The sequence below is a fragment of the Panthera uncia genome, assembly GCF_023721935.1.
Source record: "Panthera uncia isolate 11264 chromosome B3 unlocalized genomic scaffold, Puncia_PCG_1.0 HiC_scaffold_1, whole genome shotgun sequence".
NCBI classification, from domain to species: Eukaryota; Metazoa; Chordata; class Mammalia; order Carnivora; family Felidae; genus Panthera; species Panthera uncia.
Genome location: NW_026057582.1, coordinates 97,507,331 through 97,533,343, shown reverse-complemented (window position 1 = coordinate 97,533,343; position 26,013 = coordinate 97,507,331). Strand labels below are relative to the sequence as shown.

At 35.6% G+C, this 26,013-nt stretch overlaps 1 protein-coding gene across 3 annotated transcripts in view; it reads right to left on the bottom strand.

The window, feature by feature from the left end:
* TCF12 (transcription factor 12) overlaps positions 1-26,013 on the bottom strand; it is a 374,877-nt gene that overhangs the window by 89,218 nt on the left and 259,646 nt on the right. For all 3 annotated transcript variants that reach the window (XM_049613680.1, XM_049613681.1, XM_049613682.1), the window contains one exon: positions 25,319-25,383. In XM_049613680.1, the coding sequence (XP_049469637.1) occupies positions 25,319-25,383 (65 nt within the window). The remainder of the gene's footprint in view (positions 1-25,318; positions 25,384-26,013) is intronic.

Sequence of the window (26,013 nt, the reverse complement as noted above, 5' to 3'; positions counted from 1 at the left end):
CTAAATCAAGAATAAATAGAAAAATGCCAACTTATTCTGAAAATGATTCAGCAGATGTGTATTTGTGTGTATAAACTCATGTGTAGGATACAAACACATACACATACTAAGTGAAAGAAAAGGAATGTGTACGCACAAATGTGGTGAAATACTGATGAAATTTCATTAAGAGCGCATAAATATTCACTTTATTATTCTTGTACCTTTTCTGTGAGTTTGTAATTTTTCAAAATAAAAAGTTGGAGAAAATCAGAATAAATATCAAGGATCGACAAGCATACTTACAAATGTACCATCTTAGTTAATATTTACTGCAATCTTATTATATAAATTATATGTTATACAGATAACAAGTAGTACAACCCTAATTTGAATCTATGTCTGCTTAAGAGTTTCCTTCTTCAATATGAAGAAGACTTCTACAATAGTTCAGGAACCTAATTACCATATGTAAGACCATGAACTTCAAAACATTTAAGTGACCTGTAAATGACTTTGTGGATTATAATCCTAAAGCTGTATTATCTATAGAATACATACTGGTAGATTCTGTACACATGCATGGAAGAAAGGAAGAAGAATAAAATTTTTTAGGAGAAAAGTTTACTTTTACCAATAACGTTAATAAACCTTTCTCCTTAGTATAGGTAAATATGGAGATACAGTTAGCAAATAGTCTGTATTCTTGTTCCACAGTGAATATTAATGCTAAAAAAAAAAACCCATAGAAGATGTTCTTCACTTAGTTGTCTTAATCATAGAAATAACCATTTTTCCCTGTTCAATTTGTATCTTGATCTATATGTAGGAGAAATTGTTTCTTTTTAAGAACACAGAATATTTTATCCTATTAATTAAAATGAATTGTTCAGTACTACAAGAAATACAAAAGAAGTTTAAGACAATGTTTTCTCCATGAGGACTTGGCAATCTAGGAAATAATACCCATGAATCTAATGGAAAGTGATTAAAAAAAAAATCAAGGGCTAAACTATATGAGCCTAATATTTTGATATTATATCACTTATAAAGTATTTTTCTTTTCTTTGATTCTTCAAATATTTTGGTAACACTAAAGCACAAATAATAAACTAGTTTATTTCTCTTAAAATAAAATTATGTATCAGTTCATATTATTGATTTTCCTGCCTGCTTAAAAACTAACGAGAAGCATTATTGATTGCCACTGATCTTGTCCTGAAGGTACAAGCAAAAAGAATACACAATCCCAGAGGATACAGAACTAGGCAAAGCAGTTTTATTCTGCCAAGCCATGTTATTCAAGGCAGAATTAGTTTTCCGAAATGACAGAGCACTACATTTCTTAACACAGTCTTAGAAAATAATCTTTTTAATAGTCATCTAAAACCTCAACTGTGAAAAATGTATCTAATTACTGAAGAATAATCAATTAAGGTTCATCCCAGAAACACTAATACAGCCTAGATTATTGTACAAAAAACTACAGTAAAGTTTCATTTTAAATTATGTATGACAAACCTCTAGCCTATAAATAAAAACTCCCATTTCTTTATGTGGAATTTTAGTACCCTATGTATAATACATGTAATATATGTAGATACACACACACACACACACACGCACATATATGTTATATATATTATATTATATATATAATATATAATACATATATAATATATAATACATATATGTAATATATATTATATATATATTATATATTATATATATGTATTATATATTATATATATATATATATTCTTTCTCCCTCTTCACATGCCAAGAAACCCTGACTCTAAAATGTTAAATTGAAAAGACTATTCAGTGTAAGTCTTCATGGTGACCAAAAAGTAAAGGAGAGGAATAAAGTAGTGAGTTTGACCAACATCATTTATTAATGTAACTTCTTAAGTATCTCGGAAGGTACTCTAAATGTGATTTCATAGGAAATCAGAAGAATATCCTATATAAAAATGGTGGGGTTTAGCAGCCCAGAGGATTCAGAACCACAATGCAGTAATTTGGATATTCTTTACCCTTAAAAGGGAAAGTGTCTGAAATCTTGATAAACATAAACTTACTTCCTCAGAACTGCTTTTAACCATTAAATGGCTTGGCCCAAACAATGTACTAAAATATAATTTCATATACATTTATAACTTCAGATTAAATAAGGACTTATTAATTAATAAGGTTAAATTAATTAACACTATATCAAAAATTGTTAGCCTCATTTTATGACTAAAACTTTGAAGCACTAATTCATTACTGATTTGTTTTCTAGAAAAATAAGATACAAAGTATGTTATAGTTGCACACTGTAAAAAATGTTTAATATTTAATATGGACTCATGGAACCTCTGCTGTGTACATTTTACAGAATTCTTTAATTTTATGTCTATATTACAGTCCTGAAATGGTACGCAGTTTTAATATATAAAGGCAAGCAGCTGTTCTCAGGTTTGTCTTCTTGGGAGGAGAGTGTACTAATTAAAACAATAAAAAAGTATAGAACGCAATCATGATAAAACAGAGAACATAAACTATTAAAATTTCTCAGTTGAATTCTTTAAACGGTACCACGTATTTCCTTTGTCACTGAGGGATGAAGAAACAAAATCGTTCTGAGAGCAGAATCAGTATAGTATTACCATATTTGTAATTGTTTTTTTAACTGAGAAATACCACAATACAGTTTAGCTGTAAGTCCACTCACTTAAGGTTTCCGAGATTAAGACAGGGAAGTGGAGAGTGACAAAGAAGCCACTCATGATCAAATAAAAAACTCAGAGGGTAAAGGGGTACTCAGGGCAAAATATAAACGTAGGGCTTTAATATTATATCAGTCTTCTGTTAATTTTTTACAAATAATTAAAAAAACAGACTAATAAATTTTGAATTTGGAAAATACAGATATTGTGAAATAATTGTATTATGATGCAAATTCATTTACATTGAAATTCCAGGGATATGTTAGCAATTATCAGCATGTTGTTAAAGAATTCTATCCTGAGAATCTCATTAGATAGTGATGCAAACTACAGTTGTTATCATTCTGAGAACAAAGGGATCTTGAATGAGTAATCAATAGCAACTGGCAGAAAATGAGACATTAATTATGATCCTCTCTAGTGTTTTGTCTAAGGCAAGATTTCATTAAATGCTTTGTGCAACCTGAATAGTTCCAAGTCATTACCAACACTTTGGACAATACATTAATTGAGGGGGAGGGGAGACTATACAGGGAAACAAAGTAAAAGAAAACCTGAGATGTTTCTATTCCTTCCCCCAGGTCAATAAAAACATACCAACCACCACTAGCCAACTGTTATGCTTGTTCTTTTACAAGCCCTAAATCTTATAATCTCAACATGGTCTCTTGAAAATTTAATTATCATTTTCTATACTTAAAGTGTCAGGCAGGTTTGAGAAGATAATGACAGTCATCCATCAAACACATGCTGCCAACGCAATCAGCCCAATCTTTAAGAAACTACCTATGTACTATTAAATTAGTAAAACATGGTAATCTTAGCAGTTTGAGTTTCCCAATCTCCTTTAATTATCAGTAACAGAGGGAAATTTTACCATCTTAATGTATCATTTTCACTAATTTTTGTCTGAACTTTTCTCTCAAATCCTACATCAGCCAATGAAAAGATTATTGAGTAGGAAGAAAATATGGGATAGAGATCAACAAAGGAAGACTTTGGGGAATAAAAAGAAAACTATAATGAAAACCATTAAAAACAATTTTAATACACCCAGTATTTAAGTAATTATAAATATGCAAAAAGAATGACTTTCTTTTAGGTTTTTATAGGCTTCCATAAAGAGAGTGCCTACTTCCAAATGCTATAAGGGATTTCTTGAAAGCAGACTCTCAAGAGGTCAGCAGTGAGCATACTCTAAGCCCATCTTCTTCCTAAGTGAGTTTTTTTGAGTGTCTGAAGTTAGAAACTTCCTTGTTAAATAGGGTTCTCTTAAGTCTTCCTGCAAAGCTACCAGTGTGCCTTTGAACCTTTTATTTTATTTATTTATTTTTTGTGTGAATAAAAAGGAACCTGCTCTGTGAGGTGCTAACCCACATTAAAAGAACAGGAGATAAAGAAGTATCATTTCTCTTTTGCTTTTGTGGAAATGGTATTATGGAGTCCTAAGATTTTCAGCAGAGTTGATACTAAGAAGTCACTCCTTTTCCCTTTAATGCCAGTAAATGAGTACCTTCTCTTCCCAGTCCCTTGTATTTTGAAAAATACAATTAAGAATAACATAAAATACAATACAGTAGTAGGCATATAGTTAGGTATGAAATACTTTTTGAACTGAAACATCCTATACTGGAACATCTTCAAAAAGTTAAGCTTTTTATTTTGGGAATTTTCAAATATAAACAAAAATAGAAAAAACCCTCCAATATAATGAACCTTCCTATACCTTTCACCCAGCTTCACTTAACTTCCAGTATTCTGCTGCTCCTGCTTTACTTATTCTACCATTATTCACTTCTTGTTATACAGACCCTACAATTGACAACAATATCTTATAATCATGTAATGCCCAGGCTGTGGTCACCTCTTTTTTCATTTTTCCCCCCTGAGATGGTGTCTAATCTCTAGCCATTATTTAATATACTCTTTTCTTCTGAAATCAGTTTGCAAAAGGATAAACTGACTTTTAAAAAAATGTTTATTTTTGAGAGAGAGAGAGGGAGAGAGCGCGCACGCGCAAGCAACTGAGGGGCACAGAGAGAGGGGGACAGAAGATCCAAAGTAGGTTCTGTGCTGATAGCTTTGGCACTGAAAGCAGCGAGTCCAATGTGGGACTCAAAGTCACAAACTGTGAGACTCGTGAACTACGAGATCATGACCTGGACACTCAGCCAACTGAGCTACCCAGGCGCCCGAAGAATAAATTGACTTTTATTACTTATTTATTTTAATATTTATTTATTTATTTTGAGAGAGAATGTGCAAGCATGCATGCGAGCAGGGATGGGGCAGAAAGAGAGGGAGAGAAAAAACTTAAGCAGGCTCTACAATGTCAGTGCAGAGCCTGATGCAGGGCTCAATCTCATGAAGCTGAGACTGTGACCTGAGCCGAAATCAAAAGTCCGAAGTTTAACTGACTGAGCCACCCATGTGCCCCTAAACTGACTTTTAAACAATGTATCCAAAGAGCAATGAGTACCACCAAAAGTATAATTAGCAAGTTTTATGGAGAGAACAAAAATTAGGTTTTTTTCCCTGCCAAATACCTATGCATCATTTCTCTCTGGCCTTTTAATCAAAGTAGGAAATTAAACTTGCCTACTGCCTGATACTTTAAAATGAGACTTTCCTTCCACAAAGTAATTTATTTTACCTATGTTCCAGACTCAGAAGCTCCCTCTGCAGGTAGCTGATGGCTTATTATCCTGGTAATATATTTCCTTCCTATATCACAGGATTCAGATTCAAACATATTCTGAATACCTACTGAATACCAGTAGGCATAGCCTCTTCACAGGCTACTTAATGAGGTAATCATCTCTTGGAGAGCTTCGACACTGATCCATAGCCACTTTTATGTCTTTTTAACATTCCTGACTCCAGGATTCCTCCTATCACCATCAACTAATCTACTTTTTTTTTTTAAAGGTAGGCCCAGGCCCAATGTGGGGCTTGAACTCTGTACCCTGAGATCAAGAGTCAGATGGATGGTCTGCTGACTGAGCCACCCAGGTGCTCTTTCCATCAACTAATTTACTGCCAAAAGGATGCTGTAGGTACTGGAAACCCCTAACTCCTGAAATTTTAAGTCCAATATTCAACTCTGACATGACCTATTTTTTTTTCAATATATGAAGTTTATTGTCAAATTGGTTTCCATACAACACCCAGCGCTCATCCCAAAAGGTGCCCTCCTCAATACCCATCACCCACCCTCCCCTCCCTCCCACCCCCCATCAACCCTCAGTTTCTTCTCAGTTTTTAACAGTCTCTTATGTTTTGGCTCTCTCCCACTCTAACCTTTTTTTTTTTTTTTCCCTTCCCCTCCCCCATGGGTTTCTGTTAAGTTTCTCAGGATCCACATAAGAGTGAAACCATATGATATCTGTCTTTCTCTGTATGGCTTATTTCACTTAGCATCACACTCTCCAGTTCCATCCATGTTGCTACAAAGGGCCATATTTCATTCTTTCTCATTGCCATGTAGTACTCCATTGTGTATATAAACCACAATTTCTTTATCCATTCATCAGTTGATGGACATTTAGGCTCTTTCCATAATTTGCCTATTGTTGAGAGTGCTGCTATGAACATTGGGGCACAAGTGTCCCTATGCATCAGTACTCCTGTATCCCTTGGGTAAATTCCTAGCAGTGCTACTGCTGGGTCATAGGGTAGGTCTATTTTTAATTTTTTGAGGAACCTCCACACTGTTTTCCAGAGTGGCTGCACCAATTTGCATTCCCACCAACAGTGCAAGAGGGTTCCCGTTTCTCCACATCCTCTCCAGCATCTCTAGTCTCCTGATTTGTTCATTTTGGCCACTCTTACTGGCGTGAGGTGATATTTGAGTGTGGTTTTGATTTGTATTTCCCTGATGAGGAGTGACGTTGAGCATCTTTTCATGTGCCTGTTGGCCATCCGGATGTCTTCTTTAGAGAAGTGTCTCTTCATGTTTTCTGCCCATTTCTTCACTGGGTTATTTGTTTTTCGGGTGTGGAGTTTGGTGAGCTCTTTATAGATTTTGGATACTAGCCCTTTGTCCGATATATCATTTGCAAATATCTTTTCCCATTCTGTTGGTTGCCTTTTAGTTTTGTTGGTTGTTTCCTTTGCTGTGCAGAAGCTTTTTATCTTCATAAGGTCCCAGTAGTTCACTTTTGCTTTTAATTCCCTTGCCTTTGGGGATGTGTCAAGTAAGAGATTGCTACGGCTAAGGTCAGAGAGGTCTTTTCCTGCTTTCTCCTCTAGGGTTTGGATGGTTTCCTGTCTCACATTCAGGTCCTTTATCCATTTTGAGTTTATTTTTGTGAATGGTGTGAGAAAGTGGTCTAGTTTCAACCTTCTGCATGTTGCTGTCCAGTTCTCCCAGCACCAATTGTTAAAGAGACTGTCTTTTTTCCATTGGATGTTCTTTCCTGCTTTGTCAAAGATGAGTTGGCCATCCTTTTGTGGGTCTAGTTCTGGGGTTTCTATTCTATTCCATTGGTCTATGTGTCTGTTTTTGTGCCAATACCATGCTGTCTTGATGATGACAGCTTTGTAGTAGAGGCTAAAGTCTGGGATTGTGATGCCTCCTGCTTTGGTCTTCTTCTTCAAAATTACTTTGGCTATTCGGGGCCTTTTGTGGTTCCATATGAATTTTAGGATTGCTTGTTCTAGTTTCGAGAAGAATGCTGGTGCAATTTTGATTGGGATTGCATTGAATGTGTAGATAGCTTTGGGTAGTATGACATGACCTATTTTTACAACACCATAACTTCTTTACTACTTACTGCACTTTTTTTTTTGTCTCAAGATATCCAGTATCTTTTTGTTTAAAAACAATTTTTTTTAATGTTTACTTATTTTTGAGATACAGAGTGCAAGCAGAGGAAGGGCCAGGCCCTTCCTGAAGCAGGCTCCAGGCTCTGAGCTGTCAACACAGAGCCTGATGTGGGGCTTGAACTCACAAACTGTGAGATAGTGACCTGAGCTGAAGTTGGACGCTTAACTGCCTTGAGCCAGCCAGCCTCCTCATGTATCTTTTTGTTTTTAAATGCTTAATTTTGAGGGTGAGTGCACGTGCATGCAAGCAGGGGAGGGGCAGAGACAGAGGGGGACAGAGGATCTGAAGCAGGCTCTGCACTGACAGCAGAGAGCCCAACATGGGGTTAGAACTCACAAACCACAAGATCATGACCTGAACCAAAAGTCAGATACTTAACTGACTGAGCCACCCATGCATCCCTCAAGATATCCAATAGCTTGACCTTCCCCCCACCCCCCCCCCCCCAGTCCCTAAGTTTAATTATGGTTTCATTTCCTTCCTTTGAAAACTATCCCACATAGTCTATCACTTGAACCATTATCTCATTACTACTTCAATTCTTCTATCCTTAACCATTTACCAGCTATGAAACCTTGGATAAATTACATAATTCCTGAGGCTTCAGGTTCCTCCGTTGTCAAATGGAGAAGAATAACAGCAACAGCAGTGGCAACACTTTTGTCATAGAGTACTGCAAGGACCATATGAAATGTCTGTAAGGTGCTTAGCACAATGCCTGACACTAGTAAATATGTGATATACGCTAGCCCTTATGTTTGTTTAGGCATACCTCATTTTATTGTACTTTGCAGATACTGCATGTTTTACAAATTGCAGGTTATTATCCTGGTTTTATATATATATGTTGCTTCTGTCGAGCAAGTCCACAGGTACCATTTTTCCAACAGCATTTGCTAACTTTGTGTCTCTGTGTCATATTTTGGTAATTCTTGCAGTGTTTCAAACTTCTTCATTATTACTGTATTTCTTAAGGTTATACTGTAATTGTCTTGGGGTACCATGAGCTGTGTCCATGTAAGAGGGTGAATTTAATCAATAAAAGCTGTGTTCTGACTGCTCCACTGACCAGTCATTCTTCTGTCTCTTTCCCTCTCCTTGAGCCACTTTATTCCTTGAGACACAATATTCAAGTTAGGCCAATTAATAACCCAACAATGGCCTCTAAATGTTCAAGTGAAACGAAGAGTCACACATCTCTCACTTCAAATCAAAAGCTAGAAATGACTAAGCTTAGTGAGGAGAGCATGTCAAATGTGGAGATAGGATGAAATCTAAGCCAGTTGTACCAAACAGTTAGCCAAGGTATGAATACCATGAATACCATGAATTTCCTATGAATACCAAAGGAAAAATTCTTAAGGAAATTAGAAGTGCTACTCCAGTGAACACATGAATGGTAAGAAAGCCAAATAGCCTTAATGCTGATAGGTGGAAAGTTTTAGTGGTCTGGACAGAAGATCAAACCAGCTACAATACTGCATAATCCAAAGCAAAGCCCTAACTCACCTCAATTCTATGAAGGCTGAGAGACTTGAGGAGGATGCAAACGAAAAGTATGAAGTTAGCAGAAGTTGGTTCATAAAGTTTAAGGAAAGAAGCCACCTCTGTAATATAAAAGTGCAAGGTGAAGCAACAAGTCCTGATATAGAAGCTGCAGAAAGTTATCCAGAAGATCTAGCTAAGATAATTAATGAAGGTGTTTACACTAAGCAACAAATTTTCAATGGAGATGAAACAGGCTTCTATCAGAAGATGTTGCCATCTAGGACTTACATACCTGGAGAGGAAAAGTCAATGCCCAACTTCAAAGCTTTACACAGAACAGGCCAAGTCTCTTGTTAGGGGCTAATGCAGCTAGTGACTTCCAGTTGAAGCCAATGCTCACTTGCCATTATTAAAATCACAGGGCCCTTAAGAATTACGCTAAATAGGGGCACCTAGGTGGCTTAGTTGGTTAAGCATCCGACTTTAGCACAGATCACGATCTTGTGTTGTGGTTTATGGGTTGGAGCCCCAGATTGATCTTTGTGCTGATGGCTCAGAGCCTGGAACCTGCTTTGGATTCTGTGTCTCCCTCTATCTCTCTGCCCCTACCCTGCTTATGCTTTGTCTCTCTCTCTCTCTCAAAAAAAAATAAACATTAAAAAAATATTAAAAAAAGTTATGCTAAATATGCTCTGTCAGTGCTCTGTAAATGGGACAAAGTCTGGATGACAGCCTACCTGTTAATATGGTTTACATGGTTACACAGTTTACTGAATATTTTGAGCCCACTGTTGAGACCTGCTTCTTAGAAAAAAAGATTCCTTTCAAAATATTATTGCTCACTGACAATGAACCTGGTCATCCAAGAGCTCTGATGGAGATGTGCAATGACATTAGTGTTGTTCTCATGCTTGCTCACCTGCAACCATGGATCAAAGAGTAATTCTGACTTTCAAATCTTATTATTACAGAAATGTCATAAGGCTAGGGTTGCCATAGATTGTAATTCCTCTCTGAAAGATCTGTGCAAAGTCAAATGAAAATCTTCTGGAAGGGAATGACCATCCTACATGTTGTTGAGAACATTCATGATTCACAGGAAGAGGTCAAATTATCAACATGAACAGGAGGGGAGTTTGGAAGAAGCTGATTCCAACCTCATGGATGAAATTAAGGTATGTACATTGTTCTTTTAGGCATAATGCTACTGCATACTTAACAGACTACAGTATAATGTAAACATAACTTTATATGCCCTGGGAAAGCAAAAAATTCACCTGACTCACTTCATTGCAGTGATCTGGAACTGAACCTGCAGAACCTCTGAGGTATACATGTATTATCACTATTATCAGTAATCTATCCAGTCAAACATTTGTTGTCTGCTTGTACATTTAGTCTGCTGAGTACTACTGGAATAAAAATTAAAAACACATTGGAGCGTCTGGGTGGCTCAGTCTGTTGTTAAGCCTCCGACTTCGGCTCAGGTCATGATTTCACAGCTCGTGAGTTTGAGCCTGACATCGGGCTCTGTGCTGACAGCTCAGAGCCTGGAGCCTGCTTCGAAACCTGTGTGTCCCTCTCTCTCTGCCCCTCCCCCGCTAATGCTCTCTCTCCTTCAGAAATAAACATTAAAAAAAATTTAAAAACATATAAAACTATATAGGATAATAGTTATTTCTGGTCTCTAATCTGAGCTGAATCATCCATACCTTTTTCACTAGAGAGCTCATAGAATTGAAAGAACATTTTCAGGTATTTTATTTCAATCAAACAACATATGCTCTAATCCCTCTATTATAAAAATTTTAGTAAAGGGAAGGTCTAGCCTGTGCTTGAAAACATCCAGTGACAATAAAGTCACTATCTACCTAGGTTGACTATTCTATCCTCTATACCATGACAACATTCCTTCTTACATTACGTTAAAATCAGGATCAGGGTGCCTGGGTGGCTGAGTTGGTTAAGCAGCTGACTCTTGGTTTCAGCTCAGGTCATGATCTCACAGTTTGTGGGTCTGAGCCCCGTCTTGGGCTCCTTGCAGTGTGGAGCCTGCTTGGGATTCTCTCTGCCCCTGCCCCCCTCTCTCTCTCCCTCTCTCAAAAATAAACAAATACTTAAAAAGGAAAAAAAAACACCTCATGAAAGTCTTTTTAAAACTAAACAGTCCTCAGTCCTTCAATCACTTTCCATATGCTAGAGTTGCAAATTATTTTATTTGCAAGATTCTCTAAGTGATTTTTAGTTTACTTCTGCCTGTTTTGAAATGCATATGCTCAGAAAGGTATACAATATGAACTTCCTTATTCTAAATAATATGTTTCTAATAATTCAGCCTAAGACTAAGGTCCAACTAAGTTCCTTATTATTAGGCTTGCTGTTAGGAAGAAATATCCAAACTGTTCTTTAAAACAACTAGTTTAATTAAACCTCTTGGGGAAATAATAGGTCAATATAGGATTTGCTACATATGAAAGCTCCTGATTCTCCTAGTTGTCAGAAACACATACCTGTGTAGGAAAAAAATGTGTTTTTGATGGAAATTATGCATTATCTGGAATAGGGTCAGTTCTATAAAGGCCAGACAGAAAGCATTCAAGTTTAGTGCATCATATTGTCTGTTTTAACTATTCAGTTCCATCTTTGTACCAAGAAAGAAGCTATAGCCAATATGTAAATGAATGGGAATGGCTATGTTGTAATAAAACCATTTATAAAAAAAAAAAGGGGGGGTGATGGTGAGAATATTTGGCTGATAGTCATAGTTCCCTGATTCTCACTCCAGAGCCCAACATTCTAGGTTATCTGATTCTCATTCTATAGGAGCTATTTTACAACTCTATAAATTGTAGATAACTGAGAGCAATGCAAAATAATTCTTATCTACTGTCTGCAAAAACATTCTTTCCAGTAAAGGGATAAACAACTCTCCTCCACTCTCAACACTTCTAGCATCCTGCTCCAAAGGGGGAAAATGTTTTGTCTACATTTGAACATTATTTTCTGTAATCTTTAAAATTTATTTTTAAATGTTTGTTACTAAAATATAGTTAACATGTCATATTAGTTTCAGGTATACAACATACTGATTTGACAGTTCTATATATTACTCAATGCTCACCATCATAAGTATAGTTTTCATTTGTTGCCATTTAACATTACTATATTACTGACTGTATTTACTATACTGTACTTTTCACCTCCATGACTTATTTTATAACTGGAAGTTTGCACATCTTAATTTCCTTTATCTACTTCACTCACCCCTCACCTCTGGCAACCACCAGTATTGTTCTCTGTATTTATGAGTCTTCTGGTTTTTTGTTGTTGTTGTTGTTTCTTTTTTAGTTATTTCCATAATTTTCATCTATGGCTGTCTGTTTTTGGATTCTCCTTTGAACTGGTTCTGACACCTTACAGATTTCTTCACTGATGAGATAAAATCTATATACATAGTCACTTAAAAATTGTTTCTAATTTTTATTTATTTTTGAGAAAGACAGAGCACGGGTGGGGGAGGGACAGAGAGAGAGGGAGACCCAGAATCTGAAGCAGGCTTCAGGCTCTGAGCTGTCAGCACCAAGCCCAATGTGAGGCTCGAACCCACGAATAGCGAGATCATGACCTGAGCCGAAGTCAGATGCTTAATCGGCTGGGTCACCCAAGTGCCCCTATACATAGTCACTTTTTATCGGTAGGACAGTCATGACTACAGATTTTTAAAAATTTATCTTTTAACACCTGCAATGTGCTGTTGTTATAGGAAAACTAAGATCTGTCTAAACTACCTCCTATTCCATGGTTCATGTATGGCCTAGAGCTAGACCATCTCAAATAGTTGCCTAGTCTCCAATTCATAAATTCTCTTGCATATCCTGAACCTGGATTTAACTTTTCTAAGAAACACTTGTATTTTTCATCATGCCACACATGTCCGATCCCAAACCCTTACAAGATACAAACTGGTTAGGCATTCAAGCAACATCCTTATAATTCAAACACCTCATACTGTTCCCCAAAACAAATATTTAATTCAAACCAAACTAAAATGCTACTATTCCCAGAATCCACATTTACTTATTTGTTTCATTCAAAATATATTCATTCAAAAAGTATTCACTGATACCTTCTATTGATCAGGCACAGAGTAGGTGCTGAAAATACAACAAGCAGCCACTGACCCTGTCCTTACAAGCTTACAGTTTTGGTGGGAGAAAATTAAGGAAGCACCTACAAAATGTGTTGAATATTATTACCTGTATTTACATTAGCCATATGTTCTCTTTCCCCAAGATGTCCTCCTCTCAACTTGGTCAAATTTTACCCATTCTCCAAGATTTTGTTTTATTAAGTTTATTCATTTCTTTTGAGAGAGAGAACACGTTCGCACACATAGGGGAGGGACAGAGAGAGAGATACAAAGAGAGAGGGAGACAGAATCCCAAGCAGGCTGTGCACCATCAGTGCAGAGCCTGATCCAGGGCTCAATCCCATGAACTGTGAGATCATGACTTGAGCTGAAATCAAGAGCTGGATACTTTAACGGACTGAGACACCCAGGTGCCCCTCCAAGACTTTAGAGTTGTATACTTCCTTTGCAAAATCTTCCCTGTATCAAAATCATGTTAATTTCTCTCTCTTCTGTGTTCTCATACCTGTGCCACTTCCTTGAGATTTACTACAGGTTATCTTATCATTTTAATTAATTTTCTCTTTGTACAGAGCTGGTCTTCCCCAACTAGAATGCAAGCTTCTTGAGGCCTGATGCTAAATCTTTTACTCTGTTGCCTGGTACAGTTCTTTATACATGGTAAAACAAACAAATTCTTGTTGATTCTTTATCTTTTAATCAAGTCCTATAATGTGTGAAGATGTTTCCTTGATATTTTTCTTTCCTTTCCTTTTTTTTTTTTTTTTTTTTAAGTAGGCATAGAGCCTAACCTGGGGCTTGAACCCACAACCCTGAAGATCATGACCTAAGATGAAATCAAGAGTTGGACACTTAATAGACTGAGCCACCCTGGTGCCCCTATTCATTTTTTTAACCTATGCTTTTTTATAAGTAGAAGTTTTTAAAGTTTTTGTTTTGTTTTTTTTTTAAGTTTATTTATTTTGAGAGAGAGACAGGGGAGGAGAGGTTGGGAGAGAGGGAGACAGAATCCCAAGCATGTGGGGCTCAATCCCAGGAACTGTGAGATCATGATCTGGGCCAAAATCAGGAAGTGAACACTTAACCAACTGAGCCACCCAGGCACCCCTCAGCAGAAGTCTTTACTTTTGATTAATTCTAATTTATCATTTTTTCTTTTGTGGTTTTTAAATTTTTGTATTCCGTATAAGAAAGATTTGCTTACCCCCAAATTGAGGGGATATTCTCCTGTTTTCTTTTTATAGCTTTATAGTTGTAGCTTTTACATTTAGGTCTAGGATCCATCCTGAATAACTTTTGTGTTTAGTGTGAGAGGACTGACATTCATATTTGTCTATATGAATATCCATTTATTATTGCATCTTTTATGGAAAAAAAAACTGTCCTTTCTTCATTGGACTATTTTGGCAAAATGCTGAAAATCAAATGAACTACATAAAGCGTGGGTGTACTTCTGGGCTATATTCTGTTCTAGTGTCATATTTCTCAATCAGGCCAGTTTGTGCTGCTTAATTACATATAGCTGTACACCAAGTCTTAGAGTCAGGTAGCATAAATTCTCTACCACTGCTCTTCACTTTTTAAGACTGCATTGGGTATTCCTAGGTTCTTTGTATTTCCTAAGAAAATTTTACTTTTACTTATTTATTTTAACAGGGTTTTTAAATTTTTTTTTCTTTTTTTGAGAGAGAGAGAGAGAGAACACACGTGTGCACATGAGTCGGGGAGGGGCAGAGAGAGGGGGAAACACAGAATCTGAAGCAGGCTCCAGGCTCAGAGCTGTCAGCACAGAGACTGATGTGGGGCTTGAACTCAAGGACTGTGTTATCATGACCTGGGCCAAAGTTGGACCTTAAATGACTGAGCCACCCAGTTACGCCTAAGAGGGTTTTTAAATAATTTTTAATTATTTTTGAGAGAGAAAAAGAGGGAGAGAGTACATGCAAGTACAAGCAGGGGACAGTCGGAGAAAGAGGGAGAGAGAGAATCCAAAGCAGGCTCTGGGCTGTTGGCACAAAGCCTGATTTCACATACTATGAGATCATGACCTGGGCTGAAATCAAGAGTCAGAGGCTTTAACCGATGAAGCCACCCAGGCACCACCACCCTCGTCTTCCAAAGATTTTTAAAATCAGCTGGTAAATTCAGCAGCCCCCCATTCCCCCCCAAAAATCCTAGTGAGGTTATGACTAGGATTATATTTAATCTATAGATCAAGTTGGGAAAAAATGACATTTTCCTTTTTCTTTTTTAAATTAAGAAAAAAAATTTTTTTTAAGTTTTTAAATTTATTTTCAGAGACAGAGAGCAGAGGAGGGGCAGAGAAAATCTCAGGCAGGCTCTCTGCTGTCAGTGCAGAGCCTGATGTGGGGCTCGAACTCAGAAATCGTGAAACCATGACCTGAGCCGAAACCAAGAGTCAGATGCTTAACTGACTGAGCCACCCAGGCTCCAGAAATGACATTTTCAAAATATCGTCTTCCTATTCATAAACATAGTACATCTCTTGATTTTCTGGGGTCTCTTTAAATTTCTTTAAGCAATGGTTAGTAGTATAATTTTTACCAGTGTTGAGGTTTTTACAGGTCTTTTGTTAAAATTTATTCCTCAGAATTCCTATCCATTTCTTGAATGCTACTGTAAATGGCATTTCTTTTCATTTTATCTTTTAAAAACTAAGCTGTTACATACATATAATAAAATGTTCAGATCTTAAGTGAACTACTCCATCAGTTTTGATGAATGCATAATAAAACATTTTTATCACCTTAGAGATAGGGTCCCTTTACAGAAGAACCCTCCTCCTATTGGCAACCACTGATTTCACTTCTATCAATACAGGATAGTTTTGCCTATTAATTCATATAAATGGAGCCATACAGTATTTTTGAGATTTTGGCCTGTTTCACTCAGTATGACATTAGTGGCATCATTAGATCATTCCATTTTACTGCTGAATGACATTCAGTGTATGAACATAATATAGGTCATTTGTCCATTCTCCCGCTGACGAATATCTGAGTTTCCAGTTTTAGGCTATAATGAATGAAAGTGTCAGGAACATTTTTGAGAAGAAAGCTTTTTGTGAACAATGTTTTCACTTATCTTGGATAAATACCTCAGAGTAAAACAGCTGAGTCATGGGGCAGATACATATTTAACTTTCTTAACTGCCAGTTTTTTAAAGTCATTGTAACCATTTTACAATCCCACTAGCAATGTATCATCTTTCTAATTTAGGTATTCTGGTTAGCCCTGTACTAATATGTAACTCTGGTTTTAATTTTCATGGGCCTAATAGCTCATAATGTGAAACTTTTTTAATGTATTGATTACCCATTTGTATATCTTCTTATGTGAAGTGTCTGTTCAAGTGTTTTGCTTATTTTAAAAAAAATGGGTTGCTTTTTATTATTGAGTTGTCAGAGATCATTGTATTTGTCAGACAGGTGTTGCAAATACCTTCTCCCCATCTGTGGCTCCTCTTTTCATTTTCTTGATGAGTGTAAGTTTTTTTTTTAAACCACTTTATTGACGAATGATTGACATACAAAAGTCTATACATATTTAATGTGCATAACTTGGTGAGTTTAAGATGCTGCTGTTTTTGTTGTTGCTACTGTTGTTTTTTAATTTACATCCAAGTTAGTTAGCATATAATGTAACAATGATTTCAGGAGTAGATTCCTTAATGCCCCTAACCCATTTAGCCCATCCCCTCTACCAAAACCCCTCCAGCAACCCTCTATTCTCCATATTTAAGAATCTCTTATGTTTCGTCCCCCTCCCTGTTTTTATATTATTTTTTTCTTCTCTTCCCTTATGTTCATCTGTTTTCTGTCTTAAAGTCCTCATATGAGTGAAGTCATATGATATTTGTCTTTCTCGGACTAATTTTGCTTAGCATAATACCCTCTAGTTCCATCCACATAGTTGCAAATGGCAAGATTTCATTCTTTTTAATTGCCTAGTAATACTCCATTGTGTATATTTACCACATCTTCTTTATCCATTCATCCATCGATGGACATTTGGGCTCTTTCCATACTTTGGCGGTTGTTGATAGCACTGCTATAAACATTGGGGTGCATGTACCCCTTCAAAACAGCATACCTGTATCCCTTGGATAAACCCTAGAAATGCAATTGCTGGGTCATAGGGTAGTTCAATTTTTAATTTTTTGAGGAACCCTCATACTGTTTTCCAGAGTGGTTGCACCAGTTTGCATTCCCACCAGCAGTGCAAAACAGATCCTCTTTCTCCACATCCTCGCCAGCATCTGTAGTTGCCTGAGTTGTTAATGTTAGCGATTCTGACAGGTGTGAGGTGGTATCTCATTGTGGTTTTGATTTGTATTTCCCTGATGATGAGTGATGTGGAGCATTTTTTCATGTGCTGGTTGGCCACATGGATATCTTCTTTGGAGAAGTGTCTATTTATGTCTTTTGCCCATTTCTTCACTGGATTATTCGTTTTTTGCATGTTGAGTTTGATAAATTGTTTACAGATTTTGGATACTAATCCTTTATCTGATATGTCATTTGCAAATATCTTCTCCCATTATGCTGGTTGCCTTTTAGTTTTGCTGATTGTTTCCTTCGCTGTGCAGAAGCTCTTTTGATGAGGCCCCAATAGTTCATTTTTGCTTTTGTTTCCCTTGCCTCCAAAGACCTGCTGAGTTAGAAGTTGCTGCGGCCAAGGTCAAAGAGGTTTTTGATGGCTTCCTGTCTTACATTTAGGACTTTCATCCATTTTGAGTTTATTTTTGTGTATGGTGTAAGAAAGTGGTCCAGGTTCATTTTTCTGCATGTTGCTGTCCAGTTTTCCCAGCACCACTTGCTGAAGAGACTGTCCTTATTCCATTGGATATTCTTATCTGCTTTGTCAACGATTAGTTGGCCATATGTTTGTGGGTCCATTTCTGGGTTCTCTATTCTGTTCCATTGATCAGAATGTCTGTTTTTGTGCCAGTACCATACTCTCTTGATGATTAAAGCTTTGTAATATAGCTTAAAGTCTGGGATTGTGATGCCTCCAACTTTGGTTTTCTTTTTCAAGATTGCCTTGGCTATTTGGGGTCTTTTCTGGTTCCATACAAATTTTAGGTTTGTTTTTTCTAGCTCTGTGAAGAATGCTGGTGTTATTTTGACAGGGATTGCACTGAATATGTAGATTCCTTTGGTTAGTATTGACATTTTAACAGTATTTGTTCTTCCTATCTAGGAGCATGGAATCTTTTTCCTTTTTTTTTGTGTCTTCTTCAATTTCTTTCATAAGCTTTCTATAGTTTTCAATGTATAGATTTTTCACCTCTTTGGTTAGATTTATTCCTAGGTATTTTATGGTTTGGTGCAATTGTAAATGGGGTTGATTCCTTGATTTCTCTTTCTGTTGTTTTGTTATTGGTGTGTAGGAATGTAACCGATTTCTGTGCTTTGATTTTATATCCTGCGACTTTGCTGAATTCATGGATCATTTCTAGCAGTTTTTTGGTGGAATCTTTTGGGTTTTCCATATAGAGTATCAGATAAGCGTAAGTTTTTAATTTTGAGTAAGTTCAATTCATCAGTTTTTCTTTCATGTTTTATGCTTATGTGTTCCCTATGAAATTTGTTTTGTAAGCAGCAAAGATATTCATCTATTTTTTTTCCCTAGCAGCTTTATTATTTTAGCTTTCATATTTAAGTTCATGATCTATCTCAAATTTGTCTGTATATGGTGTAAGATAAGGATTGAAGTTTTTTTTTTCCCTTCTCATACTGGTAATTCAGTTGTTCCAGCACCCATATGTTAAAGAGTTTTTTTTTTTTTTTTTTTTTTTTTTTTTTTTTAAGTTGCTGGGTGCTCGTATCAAACATCATCTGCCATAGAAGGTATGGGTCGCTTTCTGGACTTTATTCTGTTCATGATCTGTCAATCTTTATATGAATACTACACTGCCTTGATTAGTGTTGCTTAAAATAGTAAGTCTTGAAGTCAGGTACCAAGACCCTCTTCTTTTCTTTTTCAAGATTTTTTTGTTTCTTTGAATCCTAAGACTTTCCAAATGAACTTTTAAATGATTTTGTCAATGTCTAAAAAAAAAAGCCTGGGACTGACATCTAAATGATAATGAGTCTTCCAATTCATGAACATGGCATATCTCTCTATTTATTTAGATCCTCTTTGATTTCTCCCAGCAATATTTTACAGTTTTCATTGTTGAAGTCTTATAATCTCTTAAGTATATCTCTCAGTATTTTATGTTTTTTTGATATAGATAGTACTTTTTGGTTAGTTTCATTTTCTAACTGTTCATTGGTAGTATGTAGAAATATAATTATGTTTTTAGATTGACTTTGTATCCTGTGACAAAGCTAAAGGATTATTAGTTCTACAAGTTTCCTTGAGGATTCCACTGGACTTCTCATGTACACAAACATGTCATCTGCAAATTCAGCTTATTCTTTCAAATTGTCTTTTTTGTTGTTGTTGTTTTTAATTACCTTATTACACTGGCCAGGACATAAAATTTAGGTCAGGAAAATGGAAATTCTTACCTTCTTCCTAACTTGAGGGGAAGGGGAGTGGGAGGTAGAGGGATATATAGTCTTTCACTATTCAGTATGCTGTTAGATATAAATCATTCATGTATACCTTTTATCAAAGTGAGGAAGCTGCTTTCTATGCTTAGTTTGTTGTGAGGTTTTATCATGAACATTTCATTTTTGCTGAATAACTATTCTACATCTATGGAAACAATCACATTGTTTTTCTCCTTCATTCTGTTAATGTGTCAAACGAAACTAATTTTCAAATGTTAAGCCAAACATTACATGTGCGGTTTTATCATTCACTTCATAAAATGAGCTGTAAAGTGTTCCCTCCTTCTGTTTCCTAAAACAGTTTGTATAAGGTTAGTATTGTATTTTTCCCTGTGCATTTGAAAGAATTCACCAATGAAACCATGACCTTCAAGCTTTCTTTGTGGGTTTTTTTTTTTTTTCTCTCTTACAAACAACTTTTACATCCCCCTCTTTTTTTATATTTTATTTTACTTTAATTCCAGTATAGTTAACACATAGCGTTTTGTTAGTTTTGGCATACAATATAGTGATTCAACACTTCCATAGGACACCCAGCGCTCATCACTCTTTGTGGGTTTTTGAGATGAACTTATTTTCATTAGTAGATACAGGGTTATTCAGACTTTGTTTCATCTTGTCCCTTTTGTAAGTATTTCTCCAAATTTATTTCACCTAAGTTGTCAAATGTACTGAACTGAGTTATTCACAATATTTCTTTATTATGTTTTTCATGTATACATAGTTTACAATGATAATGTCCCTTCCATTCCAAATACTGGTAAATTGTGTTCTTTCCCTTTCTTCCCTCTCCCATTTTATCTTAATCAGCTTAGCTAGGAGTTACTAATTTTATGGATCTTTTCAAATAACCAAATTCTGGCTTTGTTATTTTTTCTATTATTTTTGTAATATTACATCAATTTTTGCTCTTTTTAGTATTATTTCCCCCTACTACTTACTTTGTGCTTGTTTTTCTAGCTTCCTAGGGCAGAAACTCAGGTTGTACACTACAGATCTTTTTGAATACAAGCATCTAAAGCTATACTTTTTTTTTTTTCTAGGCAGTTTTAGCTGTACCAACACATTTTGTTATATCATATTTCATTATAATTAGTTAGAAATAGTTTCTAAATTCCCTTATGATTTTTCAAACCACAGATTATTTAGACATAGGTTGTTTAATTTCAAAATATTTGATGTTTCTCTAAGTATCTTACTAACATAATTTAATTACTTCTGGTCAGATAATATACTGTATTACTTTCAAAAATTTCCAATCTATAGTTTTATAGATCAGCACATGGTTCAATCCTGTTAAATATAACATGTACCCTAGAAAGGCATTTAGATTCTTCAATTGTTGGGAACAGAGTTTTATAAATATCAATGAGGTCAAGGTAGTTGACACCAAGTGAACTAAGTTTTTGTGTATTTTGTCAGTTACTGAGAAATATAGGTATTCAAACCATTAACTCTAATTTTGAATTTGTTTATTTCTCTTTAATTCTATCAAATTTTGTTTCACTTATTTTAAAGCTCTGTAATTAGGTATATACCTTTATCATTGTTATATCTTCCTGATGCATTGACTTTTATAATTTTATCATTATCAAATAGCTGTATATAATGACACTGGTGATAATGAAAAAAGAGGATGGTTAAGAAGCAAATGGTAAGGGTAAATTTCCAAATAACTAAATGCTCTGTTTTTAAAGCTGTCATTTTCTCAGGCATGTGATACCTGAACACTGATGAAACTTAAATCTTCTTGGATAAAACCAGGACCCTGCCTCTTTTAGGTTTGAACATTTGAAGAAAAACTTATACAAACTACTTGGATACATGTTTGTTCACATTAGTGAAAAACTGTTGTGATGATAAAAGGATTTTTCATATCATGGTGAAGAATTATCCTTATTGTTAGAAAAGATGTTGGCTTCTATGTTCTGTGTTGAATCAATTAAAAAAATTCGATTGCAGAATGATCTATCATTGTTTCCAGTAAAACGGCTACACCAGTTTCTTTTTAATGGCTCATCCGTTATGGGACTGCCATGAAGGTAATATGAGGAGACTCATTTAGCAACATATTATTACATCATCTTAACATGAAGCAAGGCCCATCAGGCGTTATTAAATTAGACTGAATTTTGCAGAATGTCAGCAGCATTTTATGTACATTAATAGCAGAGTTAAATGTTTCCTTGGGGAATATGCTGAAGAAAAATGGTTTCAAAGTGGTGTTTGGATATAATTTTGCAGTCACTGTTTACATTTCCTTCTATTATCATTGCATGGTTAAGATTTTTATGTTACTTGTGAATAGGCAAGACAAAATGACAGCCAATTTTTTACTGTATTTTTGTCTTCTTTGACCCATGATAACAAATACTGTTTGGGATATAGGTTTTTTCTTTGAATAGTAGTGACAGATATTTTTTAACTCTTGAATATCCTAAGTTTACTACTTAGGCCTCAGATCAGCTGGTGCCATCCATTATAATTTTGTCTAGCAACTGCAACATAGGCAGAGCTAAGTAACAGTAATAAATAGCAAAGTATTTTTCCTTTCACAGAAAGGAATTCTTTCACTTGTTTTAAAAGTCCTCCTGTCTTCACTGATGTTTCTGCTGCAGTAAAATCTCTCCTCTCTGCTGAATTTTGGGCTTCCTCTTTGTGGTTCATACATTGCTTCTGTGCATTCTTTACCAACAAATCTTTCCCTCACTTGAATACCTTTAAATTTCTTGTACATAGCAATATTGCTATTTTACATTTCATACATTCCAGTAAACTTGTTTCTCTTTTCCATAGGTCTGCCTGATCTCTCCAAAATGCTATAAAAAATTGTTAAGCAGTAATCTTATGGCTTCTTCCTTTTTTTATACTCTCTATATGTTTATATTTGGCATGTAGAGAACTGGGTTTCTCAAAGTATAATCCCCAGTCCATGTGAATTAGCACTTGCTTAAAATATTAATTCCCAGAGCCCTCCTTGGTCAAACAAATTAAGTGAAAGAGTAGTAAGGGCACAGACTAGGAATCTGACACTGTAACAGCATCAACCATGTGTTTAGAAGGTTTACCACTTGCTAGATGCACAGTTTTGAGCAAATTACTTAAAACCTCTGGAGAACATCCATTTTTCAGTCTGAAAAACAGGTGTTGTTAAAAGGATTAAACATGATAATGTTTAAAGGTTTTTTTTTTTTTTTTCATTTTAATTTTGTTTAGAAGAGCGGGGTAGAGGGGCAGAGGGAGAGAGAGAATTCTAAGCAGGCTCCATGCTTAGCACAGAGCCCAACGTGGGGCTTGATCTCATGACCCTGGGATCATGACCTGAGCCAACACCAAGAATCAGATGCTCAACTGACTGAGCCACCCAGGTGACCCAAATATGATCATGTTTAATTCAATTCCTGGCTCAGCTAGTTCTCAGTAAATGGTAGCAACTGTTATTACAGTGTTATGCATCCAGGTTTAAAGTAAATGTTTTCTGATATGAGAATTAAATCTGGTGTTGTATACATGAAGCTAATATAACACTGTATGTTAACTATAATGGAATTAAAATAAAAATAGAAACTGTGAAAAAAAGGAATTAAATCTGGTATAAACATATTCATCTTTGGAAAAACTGTTAAGATTCATCTTTGCAAAATTGGAGAATTATATAAATAGAGCTTACCACTAACCCTAACTAAATACCACTACCTTTGCAAAGGGAGTATAAAAAATGTAAGTGGAAACTCATTTAGTGTAAGCATTAACTGATTTATTAGATACAGCTGTAATTTCAAAGAGCTTAGAATCATTTTTTTACCTTAGGTTTAGCAATAGTGCTAACATTAGACCCGTGGCTCTCAAACCTTTTGGTCTCTTAAAAATATTAAGGATTCAAAATAGCTTTTGTAAAGTTTATCTCAGGAATGCAAGGATGATTTAACATACCAAAGAAAATCAATGCAAGTCACCATAGTATAGTAAAGTCTTCTAGCTGGCTTAGCCACTACTGGGCACTGTTTCAACTCATTCTGTGCTCTAGCATTTATCCATGTGCACTCTTACATGCATGCTCCCTCCTCACACATACACTTTCCAATCTATATACAGAGATTAGTGAGGATAAAGGAGGAAAGAATCACTGGGGTTATGAGTTATCCAGCTTGCAATAGGGTTGTGCTAAGGATCTTCTCTCACTTCCCAAAGCCAAGTGAGAACTCCAAGAGATTTAATAAGGCACATTTCAAGGAACAGCAATAATGACCTTTTCCTTAAAAAAATTTTGTTTTTTACATTTATTTATTTTTGAGAGACAGAGCACAAGTTGGGGAGGGACGGTGAGAGGAGACACAGAATCCGAAGCAGGGTCCTGGCTCTGAGCTGTCAGCACAGAGCCCGATGCGGGGCTCAAACTCACGGACTGTGAGATCATGACCTGAGCCAAAGTCAGACGCCCAAGAGACTGAGCCACCCAGGCGCCCCAATAATGATCTTTTCTGATGGGATAGTGAATATAATGACTTGAATAAATAATACAAAAATTAAAAAAAAAAACCACCAAAATAGGTTTGTTTTATAGGTTATATGAATAGAAAAATTGTTAAATGTGCATTTATTTTATTAAATGCTTTCACAAGTACATGGAATTTAACCTTCAGAGACCTACAAAGTAGGTGGAAGCAAAATGCTAATTCTGTTTCTCAAGTGAGGAAATCAACACAGAGATAGGATTTAAGGTTAAAAGACTTGTCTTAGGACTATAGGTCAATAACTTCTAACGATGGGATTTCAACCTAGGTCTTCTGAATCTGAATGGCACAATTATGTAGTATGTATTAAATGGGAAAGTATTGTTAGAATGAGAGTTAAAACTGGCTCATATGCCCATGTCTGAAATTAGGGTGGAACTCATGAAAGGCATGTGAACAGCAGAAAACAAATTTCCTACATTCTGCCTTTCCTTTCTTTTGTTTTAGCTTGATCCTGATGGTAATCTACAGGTGAATTAAGTATTCAGGATTCTCTCTAAAGATGGGGGGGGGGGCAGGGAAGCAGAGAAGATGGCCATTAGTAAAAATGCAATATGCTAAAGGAATGTGAAGAGTTGAAACAACATTTCCAAGTCAAAGATACTTTTGGAAGCTTAAAGAATTGGTTAGAGTATAGGACTGAAATGAAAATACTCAGAACAATAAGTTTAACATTACAGGATAGAAAAGCTACACAGAGCAAACGTAGGTTCTTCACATAATTATGTCAGCAACTCTGTTCTTTTTATGAGGAAATATGCAAATTCATTTTCAGAAGTGATAAGCATTTTGTAAAAGGGTAGGAGGATAACTTGCTTTGCTTCCACTTAAAATGGAGGTGAGTGTGAAAATCTCTGATGACAGAGACAGTCTAGTGAACTGGAGAACAGAAACCATTTTAAGTGGAGGGAGAAGAAAATATGTTTAGTTACTAAAATCTTAGCACATTTAGTCACAAATTAAAGGTATAATAGTGAAATAAATCAGATAAATTTCTACCTCCTCTATTAAAGTTCTTATTTGTGTGTTAAAAATGATCTCACTTTTGTATTTATTAAACTTACTTGACAGCCTGGTAATCCGGTGTCTCTGCTGTACAGGGAAAATGAGCCTCTCTCTGACGTTTTTCCTATAAAACAAAAAATATAACTGTATACAAAAATCCTCACTTATTGACAATCAATTCAACTTCTAGACCATTCATAGTAACTATACTGTGATTGGAAGTACAGAGGACAAATCAGAAAGAAGAAGACAAAATCCAATAAATAAAATTTAAAAAGCTTACTATCATTCCAGTTTAAAAAATTCTGATTTTTGTAAAATAGCATGTATTTTATTGAATACTTTCTGCTGTGAAACACTGAAAAAATATTCAAAAAAATGGAAAAGAATAGATATCTATATAGCCAACAGTATGATCCATGTACTTGGTAGAGAGAATAACGTTTTCCCATATTTGCTTCAAAGTGAACATTTCTCCTCCTCTTCTCTCTTTCTCAGAAATTGAAACAGTGTAGACACAGTTCAAATCTTAACTCAGACCCCAAGGTAACCATCATCAAAAGGTTAGTGTATATGATCCCCCACCCCCCCTGCATAGTTTGAAACTGTTAACATATATTTATGTACTCAAACAATATATGTTACTGTCTATATTTAAAACATTTATTTTGTGTGTATCTTTAATACATTTAAAGATGGGATTATATAGTATCTATTCCTTTTGAAATCTGCATTTCCATGCAACAGTATGCTC